Source organism: Sturnira hondurensis, unplaced genomic scaffold, assembly GCF_014824575.4.
Source record: "Sturnira hondurensis isolate 20B ecotype Veracruz unplaced genomic scaffold, ASM1482457v3 Scaffold0013515, whole genome shotgun sequence".
Classification (NCBI taxonomy): Eukaryota; Metazoa; Chordata; class Mammalia; order Chiroptera; family Phyllostomidae; genus Sturnira; species Sturnira hondurensis.
In genome coordinates, this window is record NW_028086146.1 from 4,109,832 (window position 1) to 4,123,346 (window position 13,515).

The 13,515-nt window shown below is 40.8% G+C and overlaps 1 protein-coding gene across 3 annotated transcripts in view; it reads left to right on the top strand.

Annotated features, from left to right (window-relative positions):
* The window catches only part of DOCK8 (dedicator of cytokinesis 8), a 221,000-nt gene that overhangs the window by 40,276 nt on the left and 167,209 nt on the right, over nucleotides 1–13,515 (top strand). For 2 of the 3 annotated variants that reach the window (XM_037061714.1, XM_037061715.1), the window contains exon 2: nucleotides 4,512–4,614. In XM_037061714.1, the coding sequence (XP_036917609.1) occupies nucleotides 4,512–4,614 (103 nt within the window). Of the gene's footprint in view, nucleotides 1–4,511; nucleotides 4,615–5,763; nucleotides 5,867–13,515 lie in introns of those variants that run through there. The other variant, XM_037061716.1, reaches the window with a different exon arrangement.

Genomic DNA, 13,515 nt, shown 5'->3' on the forward strand with positions numbered 1-13,515 from the left:
AGATACTATGTATACAGCATTTTGAGTGACTAGAAGTACAGTGTCTTTGTTTATCAAGGAAATATTATCGTGATATAAACCAGGCATCATGAAAATTATGTTAGACATGTTGAATTTGGTCTGAGATTTAAATGCAAAGGAAATAAAAACCAATATACAATGCTTGCATGGACACCAAGCTGTATGAACTCTTGCCTTGGCTGGATTCTCTTATTTGTGTAGGCAGGCTTCCCCCTTCTCTGCGGCTGGCATAGAGAAGAAAAGGGTTGATTTAGACAGTGGGGTGCTAGGTTAGCTGATGTTTACATTATTTTTAAATATTTCAAGTACTGCATGTATGCCTGCATCTGACTTTATATGTATGCATTTTTTAAAAGTGATGAAATTAAGCGATTTTACAGGAGAAAGAGCTGAATGAGGTAGTTACTAAACTGCCTTTATATAACTACCAAAAGGATTTCTCATCCTTGTGGAATATTTATACATATATTTTAAGGTATTTGTATTCAGTTTGACATATTACTTTTTTTAAAAAGATTTTATTTATTTGTTTTTAGAGAGAGAGAGGGAGTGAAACATCAATGCGTGGTTGCCTCTCACACACCCTGTACTGGGGACCTGGCTTGAAACTCAGGCATGCACCCTGACTGGGAATCGAACCAGCAACCCTTTGGTTTGCTGGCCGGCACTCAATCCACTGAGCCACACCAGCCAGGGCATGCTTTTTACTTATAACTTATTTTGTATGCAAATTTCTGTGGATCAAACTAATTCAAATTTTTTTATTTTAAATAGTAAAACCATGTTTCATCTATTTTATGCTATTATTTACTTACTGTTCTGACAAGTATTGGATGCTTTGGTTTTTTTCAGATATTTGCTATCATATACAGAGTTCTTACGCTCATTTCTGCTTAAATTATATTTTCATTTGTATGAATTCCATTGTGTATATTCTCCAAAGTGAAACAATTAGATGAAAGAGTAATGACAGTTTTATAGTTCTTGTTGCATATTGCAGTATTGCTTTCCAGAGACACTGAACCAATATACAGCCCACAGTGATGTGGGCGTGGTGGCTTTCCCCCAGGATTGACCAACGTGTAATTTTGTCATTCCAGCATAGTTCTGCTAGTTTAATATGAGTGCAGGGCCTCTCCAGACATATTTTATTGTGAAGTTCTTTAAGTGATATGAAGCAATTCTTTTTCACGTGGGGTAATTAACTATTTTCATTTTGAAGGCAAACAGTTCATCTCCTTATTGACAGTTTTGAAGGGACAGGTGTAACTTCCATTTGTAAAATTTATTCTGTAGAGATAGGAAATAAGATCCGTAGGTACTAGGTAAGGCTCAATGTGTCGAGGAACATCAGTTGTATAGATCCGAATTAGGAAACTTATGTGAATGGCTGCAACAGAAATATCAGCTGACTCCACTGAAGGAAGACTGGAGAGCAGAAACATGATAATTTCATGATGAAATAAGTATGGGGGCTTTGTCGTAGGATGAGATATTTTGCTTCAAAATGAACACCAGAGACTATTCCTCCCGTCGATCTTTGATATTCTCATACAATTGCACTTCCTTTCCTGAAATTTCAAATACCCCAGTTTCAGGTAGATTCCTGTGGTGCATGACAGGAAGGACTTTAGAATGACCAGGGAACTAAAATGTGCTATTTGAGAGGTCTTGGCAAGAGACCTGGAGACAGAAGTCATAGGAGCAGCCAGTCTCCTCTGTGAACAGTCAACTCGGATTTTAAAAAACACGCCTTTTCTGGGTTGTCTCAGTGCTACAGGGGCATGGCCACCTTGTCGAGTAAACAAGCAGCGTGGCTGACATGCTGGTGTGGGTTTCTGTGGTGCCCAATGCAATGCAATGCAGTTTATGTAAGATGGGCCTTTTGTTTTGGACAGTGGTCTAATTTGTTGATTTTTTTAGGAATTGGTGACAGTCCAATGTATAATGCAAATCAGCCTATCGGGATCATAATCTGAATGTTTTCCTCCATTCCTGGCTGTCATGGTAAATTTGGCAGTTCTTACCTTCACTCTTGTCTCTGTAGAATACTTATGCACACAGACACATTTGTATCTATGTCTGTCTGTCTATCTATCTATGTCTGTCTGTCTGTTTTACCTGGAAATAATTCACATACCACAAAATTCACCCATTTAACATGTACGATTCAATGGATTTTAGTATATTCACAGAGTTGGCATTCATCACCACAGTCAATTTTAGGGTATTTTAATTCCCCCCAAAGAAACCCCATTCCCATTAGCAGTTACTCTCCATTTGTCTCCAATCCTCCCAGCCCTGGGCAATTAGGGTCTATTCTAGACATTTTATATAAGAAATCATATACTACATGGTCTTTTGGTTTAGTGCCTTTCACTTAGCATAGTATTTTCAGGATTCATCTATGTTGTGGTATGTATCAGTATTTCTTTCCTTTTTTATTACTGGATAATACTCCACTGTATGACATGCCACATTCTGTTTATCATTCATGAGGTGATGGGTTGTTTCCACTCTTTGGCTATTATGAATAATGCAGCTTCAAACATTCATGTGTGAGTTTTTGTGTGGAAATATGTTTTCAGGTTTCTTGGACATATACCTACGAGTGCTGGGATGTGTGGGAACCCTGTTTAACTTTTTTTAAAAAGGTTTTCTAATTTATTTTTTGACAGAGAGGGAGGGAAGGAGAGAAGGAGAGAACTATCAATGTATGGTTGCCTCTCATACGTCCCCTGCTGGGAACTGGCCTGCAACCCAGGCGTGTGCCCTGACTGGGAATCGAACTGCGATTGTGTGGTTCGCAGGCCCGTGCTCAATCCACTGAGCTACACCAGCCAGGGCCCCTGTTTAACTTTTTGAGTAACCGCCCAACCAGTTTCCAAAGCAGCTGCACTGCTTTACATTCCAACCAACAGCGTATGAGTGCTTCCGTTTCTCCACACCCTCACCAGCACTTGCTACTGCCCATCGTGTTTGTTGCAGCCATCCTAGGCAGTGACATCTCCTTGTGGTTTTGATTTGCATGTCCCTGATGGAGAATGGAATCCTTACTCCTTAGCTTAGTATTTTTCTTATACTGTTATAAAAATACGTAGCATGCTTTAGGAAAGTAAAGAGGACAGTGAAAATGGGTTGCTATAACTTCCTCTGGGGTTTCTCACATCATTGCATCATAATGTAAGGAGCCACCACTGAGTGAGTGGGCGGCAGTCATTTTCTTCCATTCTCACTTCCATTCATCATTCACAATCCTGGGAAGGAGAGATCATCGTCCTGTGTTGGGTTTTGTGCCCACCCCTTTGCTTTGTAGTTATGGCTAGGACTAGACAATGCACAACAGGAGTGTGCAGATCCTGAAAGGAAATTGAACTAGAGCACGTTTCCTGCCTCTGGATGGAACACATTGCCAAGGTTGGGAGCCAAGGACACCTTGTCAGAAACCTCACCAATAATGTCAGGAGCCTGTGTTATTAATTATGCACTAGCACACATTATAATGGAGAAAATATAAGAAGCTTTATTTCTAATGTTTAAATACTATGTTTTAAAATTATAAAATTTAAAATGTATATATCCTATTTGAAACACAGCATGTTTCAAATACTCATATATGATCTCATTTTGTCCTCAATAATCAGTTAGTTTCTAGTCATATTCTACAGTGGCCTCATTGTGGTTTAAGGGCAGGTTTGTGAACTAGCCTCGGAATCTAATCACCACCAGTGATTTCCTGAGAACGTGTTCTGAGTTCCAAACAAATGACGAACAACTGAGTGCCCAAATGTCAACCTGCTCGTAGGCCAACGTATCACTGGTCATCAGGGTTGTGCTGGCAGGGGTGGGTGGACAATGGAGAACAACTTTCATGTGCTCCATCTGGCTACCAGGGATGTTGACACCAACGTCGATACAGTGACTCAAAGGATCTCTCTACTAGGAGCAGTTTGGAAAAAATGCAGTCCTTGGAATTCCAGCTACCATCTAAGGTGCCTCAGGGAGATAGATGTGTTCATTTAACAGTTCTCTAATGTTTTCTGTTGCAGCAGGCAGCTGACCAGAAGGGTTTAACTGCTAGAAAGGAGAACGACTAGGTCATAGTGGCAGATGAGGGGTTTAAAGGGCTCCAGGCAGAGACAGGTGTTCTTGTGCAGGGACACTGCCTCCGGACGGCCTGGGAAGAAGGAACCAGGTGCCCTGGACCTTTTCTTGGGCTTCAAGTTCTTCCTCCTCTTCGTGCTGTCATCCATCCCTCCAGTACTGGGCAGAAGCCACGATTGCAGCCATCCTGGCCTCTGTGAACTTCTCAAGGGTACCTATTATCACACAAAAGTCCACCCACAGGACACTGCAGACATTTTAGTCAGTTCTACCAATTTCTCCGCCCAAACAGAAAGTTTATAACATGCCATCCGAGATTGTATCTATAATTGTGATGATTTTTAAAAATAATCACTTCATTTAGGTTTCTCTATTTTTAACCCAAGGTATTCTTCACCGGATGTAAGGAAACAGTTAACTCTTCCACCAAACCTTGGCCAGTACCATCGACAAAGCCTAAGTACCTCCGGCTTCCCTTCTCTTCAACTAGTAAGTATGGGTTACAGCTTTGCTTAGAGCTTGGTCAAGTGCAGAAGTACCCGGTGAACGCTTCTGGATTCTCCTTAGGTCTTCCCGCTGCTGCTCCCTTGCATGACTAACCACCAGGATGACTAGGATGACTAGCTCTGTGCCCAGTTTTTAATATCAGTTTCCCTCTCCTCCTCCCTCAACTAGGGCTTAGAGTGCAAAGTGGAACGTTAAGAGTTGTGGTTCTGACATCCCCGGACTTAGTGAACTCTAGGCTACTTGATTTCACCCAAACGATGAGTCGTATTTTAGGGAGGGGGAGGATTACACTGGAAAATGACTACCATTTGTAACATGCTTTTATTGGGGAAAGATTGTATTCCAAAACCTGAAAAACAAAGTTACAAACCTTAATTTTTAAAAATTGTTTTCTTGGAAGTATAATTTTCATACAATAGAATTAACTCGTTTTTTATTGTGTGGTTTGGTGAATTTGGCCAACTTGTAGTTATTTAACCTCTACTCAATATAGAACACTCTTTCCCCTAACACATTGAGTTATTCCCCTTTTGTATCTGTCTCCTCTCCCAGCCCCCAGCCCCAGCCCTGGGTAATCACTAATCCACTCATGTCCTCATAAGGCTACCTATCTGGAACTTCATATAATTGGATTCAGACAGTTCAAACTCCCATTTAAAAAACCCACTACCACTATGTATGGTGCCATGTGGGTATTGGCAATATCAGGGGGGCACACTTTGAAAAGTATATGATTGTCTAACCACTATGTGGTACACCTGAAACCAATAGAAAATAAAATTGGGTAAACTTCAATTGGAAAAGACCTGAAATATTTTTTAAAAAAACCACTCCCCCTTAAAAGTTGAAGGTTGCTTTTTTTAACACCAGTTATTGAGCATACATATATGTGTGACATTATCTGAGGACTAAATTCCATCTTATTCTGATAGCTACAGAATCTTCAGATTTAAATAAGATGGTTTGTAAAACCAGAAGTGAGTATTCACTTCCTTTGCGAGAGAGCTACAGCCTCCACTGTGCTCACTTCCTCAGGCACAGCACAGGGCACTTGTTTGCATGTTCTGACAGTTATCTTGCAGAGGTTATGGGTTTTTTTTTTTTTTTTTTGCTCACTTATTACTTCAAAACCACTTCTGCTCTTAGAAATTTTGTAACCTTCCACTGTTTCCTGTAGCCGCCATTTTGTCTGCTATAACAATTTGCACGCCGTGTGACTATGTTTCTTTTAAAGGTATGTTTACTGGAGTGATTGGTGCTTATTTCAGTAGGATAATTTGTGTGTTGTGTCATTGATGAAATAGTGCTACTAAAAGTCTAGCACCTTGTACTGCAAGAGGGAGATTGTGATGACACTTTTTCAAAAAATCTGTTTAATGACTTTGGTGGCTTGCTAGACTGCTGTTTTTGTTTGCCCCTTTCCTGCCTGTTTCAGAATTGCAGGTTATAATGAAAGCCTGGGAGGTGCATAATGTTCATGCTTTCTGAGATATCAGATAAACTTTGAACCAATATAAATTAGAAATGCTTTTTGGTTTAATTTGGTGCTAATATATGTTTTATTGAAAACCCCCAAATTATTATTATATTTCTGGCTAGCATGTACTCCAAAATATGCACAATTCATTTAAAAAATGACTGGGTACACTTTCTAGCCTAAACAAGGTGGGGAGATGGGGCTTGGTGTTTTGCTTCTTTGTGAGTGAAGGCTGCAGCTCTCTGCCCTGGCAGTCTTGAGAAACAGTGTGGCCATCACTGTGGAGAGGCGTGAGGAAGTGTAGCCAACAGGCTTAACCCCTTCTCTGCAGGCCAGCTCCGACTTGAATACTTGGAGCCTTACATTTCTTTGGGAGAAATCTCTTAACTTTGAAGTCTCAGAGAAAGAATTCGCTGAATGTCTGTGGGTGTTCTTTGGCTAGTTATGCTGCTTCATCAGTAGGTTTTGACAGGAGTAAATTTTGATGAATTGCTTCATTAGCTGGATAGTCCAGTAACATGTGGCCTAACGACCCATTTTCTAACAGAAGATACCAAAGAAGTAGTGAAAATCTTTGACTGTACAAGAATCATGTGTTTGTACCTGTCATAGTTTATCCCTTGTTCCATTTGCAAATGAATAGCCCTTAAAATGTATCACTCTGGGTTATTCCAGTTTGCTTTGCTGAGTATCTTTCCCCAGATCTCTACTACAGCTGCAGGAGGTCTATTGCCCCTGGAGTCAAGTGACCCAAATTCAATTGCCATTTAAAGAAAAAAAGCAGGACCTGCTTAGGAAATCACCCTGATTGATGGTTACGCGCTGGTAGTGCTGTAATGTCAGAGTGAAGTGACTGTTCTTCCCCTTGAGTCACCTTCCCCAATGAAGGTGCCCCCAACGGAAATCAACTTCCACAGTGGTCTCCCTTTCCCCCAGAAGGGTTATTTCGTTTCATAGAAAGATAATGAGGCATTTCAGTACAATTCATCTCTGGCAAGGCAGAGAAGTAGTTCTTTTATTATCTAAAGACTCTTAACCTGAAGCAGCTTTAAAAAACTTTTCTTTAATGAGAAGCCATAGACTGTTTATTGTATTATTTTGAACAATGGAAAAGTAAGACTGAGGGCATTTTGACTGTTGTTTCTCTTACATTTGTTTAATAACCAACATTTCAACAACTCCACATGCTGATACAAATGGCCGTTTAACTTTTTAAAGTATTTAATTGACACAAGGTTATTTAAAACCCAATCATTTATAAGTTTGTTTTTGTGCAAGAGGAAAGAACTTGGAGTCAGATGAATCTGGGGTTTGTTTTTTTTGCATAGAAACTATATTGAGATCTTCATTTTGCACCATGTCCCCTCCAGTAAAAGTATAACTTAATAACTCATGTATGAAGTATATAACTTGGGGCAAGTTGCTTAACCTCTGTCAAGACTTCAGTTTTGTCACCTGCAGTATTGGCATGCAAATGCCACCTCCATTAGGGTTTGTATAGAATGACACAATAGATGCTGTGTAAATAGTGGCTAGTATTACTGTCTACGTGCTTGGTGCTGTGGAGACACTGTGAGATTGAATGAGAAGATGAATGGTAGATGGTTTCATCTCTGAAGGGCCCTATGATCTATTTGAGATAATATAGGAAATCCACACTGACTTCAAGTGTGGTAAGTTTTCAGAAGAAAGATCCGTGATATTATGGGAGGTCGAGACTTGAAGGGGAAGGCTGAGGGGACCTACAGGAAGGTCCTCAGCCCTGACTGCCAATCAGAACCACCAGAACCTTTAGAAACACCNTTGTCATCTGCAGTATTGGCATGCAAATGCCACCTCCGTTAGGGTTTGTATAGAATGACACAATAGATGCTGTGTAAATAGTGGCTAGTATTACTGTCTACGTGCTTGGTGCTGTGGAGACACTGTGAGATTGAATGAGAAGATGAATGGTAGATGGTTTCATCTCTGAAGGGCCCTATGATCTATTTGAGATAATATAGGAAATCCACACTGACTTCAAGTGTGGTAAGTTTTCAGAAGAAAGATCCGTGATATTATGGGAGGTCGAGACTTGAAGGGGAAGGCTGAGGGGACTTACAGGAAGGTCCTCAGCCCCAGCTGCCAATCAGAACCACCAGAACCTTTAGAAACACCTGTGGACAGGCCCACCATAGAGCGATTAAATCAAAATCCCAAGGAATGGGCCCAGGCGTCAATATTTTAAAGTTTCCTGGGGCTTTAACACGTGGGCTGTCTATAGTAGGAGTGTTCCAAGCAGGAGGAAGAACGTAAAGACAGTGAAGCTTCTTGTGTTGTCCTAGTTGCACCGAGTTTCAGAAAGCATGGTAAGCAGGGACCACTTGCTGACCTTATGGGATACCCTTATGCAGAGATAATGGCCTCTGTGAGAAATCTGATAAATCAAGTGAGAGGAAGGATACGTTTGATTTTTTTCCATTCGATTAGGTTTTTGTTTTTGAACTCGAATTGCAAATGTTAGCTGTGATGCTAGTGTGTGCAAACATTTTCAAAGTAAACACAATACTTTTAAGTTTTGTGTTTTTGAATATGAAGAGGAACCACCCTTTGCAGTTGTTTTTTGGACGTGGTGATCAAACTGTCGTAGAGCTTTTTGGCAGTCCCATCAGAGTACCCTGTGTCCCGCGTCACGGAGAGTGCCCTCGAGTGTAGCATCACGCACTGGTCTTGGCACTCGCCATTGCGAGTGAACAGGTTGGCCAGACACCCTCTGATGTCAGCCACCTACACGGGTAAGCATCTCTGTATTTGATCTCCTCGTTAAATCGAAATGGTAAAATACTAAAACTGTTTTGATCATTCAGAGTAGAAAGGGCAGTGAAATAGGCAAGGGAAAAAAGGCTGAGATCGGTGCCCTAAGGTATAGAGGAGAATTTGAGACATTGTGCGTGGAGTTAACGATCTTACCCTACATTTTTATGGAGGGAAAAATCCTACTTTTGAAAAATGAGAATAGAAAAGTTTTAAAGTGAAGTGGAACGAATCAGCTGGGCCATAATGGCCCTGGCTGAAGAGAAAGATGTGAAAAGCCACATCCTGGGTATATACCAAACACCATGGCTACATGCCATGTTTGTATACTATGCCATTTATATTGAAAAAAAGCCCCATACCTGAGAAAGCATTCGTTTTTGGTTTGTGTTTAAGCTTCTGAACAGTAACCATTTTCTTTTACTGCTAACGGTGATCTACACTGTGGATCACTTGGTGAACACGGTCCTCGTTAGTTTTTCTAATGCTGTTGTTCTTGTGTGCTTCGGCTTCCAAGGGGTTGGCTGTTTTTAGGTTTCTTTGATTTCACTGGAGGGGACATGGGTGGAAAATGAAGATCTCAATATAAGTTTTATGCAAATTCACAATGGGAGATAAATGAAACAGCAGTACCCTGCACGCAGAGTAGGAGTTTCATAACTGTCATTGTATAAAGCATGGGGATCGAATCCATCCTGGTAAAAATAGACGGAGGCCCGTGATGGCATGTCAGCATCTTCTGCTCCTGGGGTATCAGTGGACAATCACCATTGGTGGGAGTAGGGAAGTATTATTTATTCTAAGCCATGGAGTACCTGGAAATTACTGAAGCCAGAAGAACCTATCTTCAGATCTATTTGATTAAATTTAGCAGAGAGCTGAAAGGATTGTCTTAAAGATTCATTCCTTCCTTCAAGAAATACATACGTTGGTAGTAGTTGCATGAGGAACTGGGGATACAGTGGTGAATATAGCAAAAGGTCATGGAACTTACATTCTAGCATGGGAGACATGGACAAAAAAAGTGTACAGGGAGTTTTTAAGTATTTGAAGAATGAAACAGAAAAGGGGAATAGAGAGTGACACAGAAGAGGGGCTATTTGGGAGGTTTGTGAAGGCCTCTGCTGGAAAGGAGACACTTGGGAAAAATTCTGAATGAACTTGGCAGGCGTCTGAAGGAAGAGTATTCCAGTCCGAAGAATCAGTAAGAGCAGTTTGCAAGGCAGAAGTATGTGGCATAGTCCAGAAACAGCAAGGAGGAAAAGTGTGAGCTGAGCAGAGTGGGCAGTAGGAGATGAGATCATTAAGAAAGCAGGGCTGGGTCATAGGCCTCAGAGGCACGGGAGAACTTTGGTTCTCCCCTTGATTAACATGAAGTCTCTGGAAGCATTGAGCACCAGCCAGGCGTGATTGGAATTTTTGTGAAGATCGCTTACAGGGTTCTTTACATGAGGATTGCTCTGGCTGTTTCATGGAGAATAGACTGGGCAGGGTGAAGCTGTCACAATAACTCAAAGTAATTGTGGAGCTTTGGAATAGGGTGTGGCAGTTGAGAAGGTGAGAAGCGGTTGGATCCAGGGTATATCTCAGAAGTAAAGTGCATAAGGATTTTCTGATGGACAGTACATAAGGTGTGAGAGAAAGAGAGAAATCAACATTGACACCAAAGCTTTTGCCCTGGACAGCCTGTGGAGTAGAATTGCCACTGGCTGTGATATGGAAACTGGGAAGATATGGGAAGAGCAGGTTGGCAGGGAAATTAAGAGTTTGTTTTGAATTTGTTATGTTTGATTGCTCTATTAGATCAATGAGTGGTGGTGTCGAGATATAATTGAGAAAGTCAACCTGGTTTTTGAGGCAAAGGTTGAAGCTGCAGATGCAAATTTGTAATCTAAAAACCAAAAAAGGCATTTAAAGCCACATAAGTAGATGAGATCATCTGGGAGGGAATGCAGATTGAGACAATGTTTAGGACTGAACACTTAGGCACTACATAGCTGGAGGAGAACCTAGAAAAAGTGGTGTCTCAAAGGGAGTGCATGACTGACCATCTCAGTTTGCTTGGGACTGAGGGGCTTTCTGGTACGCGGACTTTCAAAAGCTGGGACATATTAGGGCAATCGATGGCCCTCCATCTATAGAAAATGTTTCAAGAAGGAGGGAGTGATTAACTGTATCTAATACTGTAGATAAACCGGGACTGAGCAACGCCCACTGAATCTGACAACATGGAGGTCTCCCGTAACTTTGACAAGACTCTACATGAAGCCAGGTGGAGCTGAGAACCACCCTGCGTGGCAGTAAACATTCATGAGGATACAAAGGCAGGGCATCTAAAGACATCATGCCTCTTTTCAGCCCCACACAGAACACCAGGAAGCTTCCCCAATGCTATGTAATAAGGGACCAAAGTCCGCTGTGATCACTAGTGTGATTTGGGTCAAGTCGTTTAACCTCTCTGTTTTTCAATTTTCTTATTTGCAAATTATTGTCCAGAATTGTTATTTTAATCTGCTATCAGTGTGCCATCTGCATACTACATTGTGCTAGGAACTACATGAATTAATTTTAAACAGATATGGTTCTGGTGCTATAGGAATTTTTCTTAGCCCCTTCTTTATTTTTTAAAAAATATTATAGTGTTTATGCTACTATAGTTACTCTAGTTTTTCCACCTTTCCCCGCTCCATTCAGCTTACCCCCAACTCCCACAGTCAATCCCCATACCGTGTTCATGTCCTTGGGTCATTCGTATATGTTCTTTAACTAACCCTTCCCCTTTATTCAACCAGTCCCCACCCCCTAACCCCTCTGACAGCTGTCAGTCTGTTCCATGTTTCTCTGCCTCTGGTTCTATTTTGCTTGTTAGTTTATTTTATTCATTAGATTTTACTTATAAGTGAGATCATATGATGCTTGTCTTTCACCGACTGGCTTATTTTACTTAGCATAGTGGTCTCCATTTCCATCCATGCTCTCACAAAAGGTGAGGATTCCCTCTCTTTTACTACTGCATAGTAGTATTCCACTGTGTAAATGCACCACAGCTTTTTTATCTACTCATCATCTACAGATAAGCACATGGACTTTTTCTAAATCTTGGCTATTGTGAATAGTACTGCTATGAACACAGGGGTGCATATATTCTTTTGAATTGGTGTTTTGGTATTCTTAGGACATATTCCCAGAAGTGGAATTGCTGGGTCATAAGGCAGTTCCATTTTTAGTTTTTTGAGGAAACTGCATTCTGTTTTCCACAGTGGCTGCACCCATCTGCATTCCCTCCAGCAGTGCACTAGGGTTTCCTTTTCTCCACTTCCTTGCCAGCTCTTGTTGTTTGTTGATTTATTAATGGTAGCCAATTTTGGCATTGTGGTTTTATTTTGCATCTCTCTGATTGCTAGTGATGTTGAGAATTTTTTCATACGTCAATAGGCCATATGTATGTCCTCCTTGAAGAAATATCTAGGTCCTTTGCCCATTTTTTAATTGGATTGTTTGTCTTCCTGTTGTTATATAAGTTCTTTATATACAGGGTCTGGCAGAAGTAATGCCTGCTTGAGTGTGGTTGGTAGGTAATAACATGGGTGTAATCACTATAGTTTTAATTTGAACATTTTACCTAAAATATTGCATGGTATACTTGGGTGTGGCAGTGTTATGTTACAGAATTGCATGCTTATGATTTTGTAATAAAAGATTTTGTAGTAAAAAAGGGGCATTATTTGTGCTAGACCCTGTATTTTGAGAGATTAAACCTTTGTCTGATGTATCATTGGCAAGTATGATTTCCCATACAATGGGTTTTATTTTCATTTTGATGATGGTTTCTTTTTTTAAAATATATTTTATTGATTATGCCATTACAGTTGTTCTATTCCCCCTCTTCATTCCCCTCCACCCTGCACACCCCTCCCCAACCATTCCCCCCCCTTAATTTTATGACCACGTGTCTCAAGTTCTTTAGATTCTATATTTCCCATACTATTATTGCCCTCCCCCCATCTATTTTCTAACTACTGTCTATGCTACTTATTCTCTCCACCTTCTCCCCCCTTCTCCTCCTCCCACTCCCCTGTTGCTAACCCTCCATGTGATCTCCATTTCTATGGTTCCACTCCTGATCTAGCTGTCCTCTTAGTTTGCTTTGTTTTAGGTGTGGTTGTTAATAACTGGGAGTTTGCTGTACTTTCACTGTTAATATTTTTTCTCTTCTTTTTCTTAGATAAGTCTCTTTAACATTTCATATAATAAGGGCTTGGCAATGATGAACTCCTTGAGTTTGATCTTATCTGAGTAGCACTTTATCTGTCCTTCCATTCTAAATGAAAGCTTTGCTGGATAGAGCATTCTTGGATGTAGGTCTTTGGATTTCATGACTTGGAATACTTCTTTCCAGCCCCTTCTTGCCTGTAAGGTCTCTTTTGAGAAATCCGAGGACAGTCTGATGGGAACTCCTTTGTAGGTGACTGTCCCCTATCTCTTGCTGCTTCTAGGATTCTCTCCTTCATTTTAATCTTGGCTAATGTAATTATGATGTGCCTTGGTGTGTTCCTTCTTGGGTCCAACTTCTTTGAGACTCTCTGAGCTTCCTGTATTTCCTGGAAGTCTAT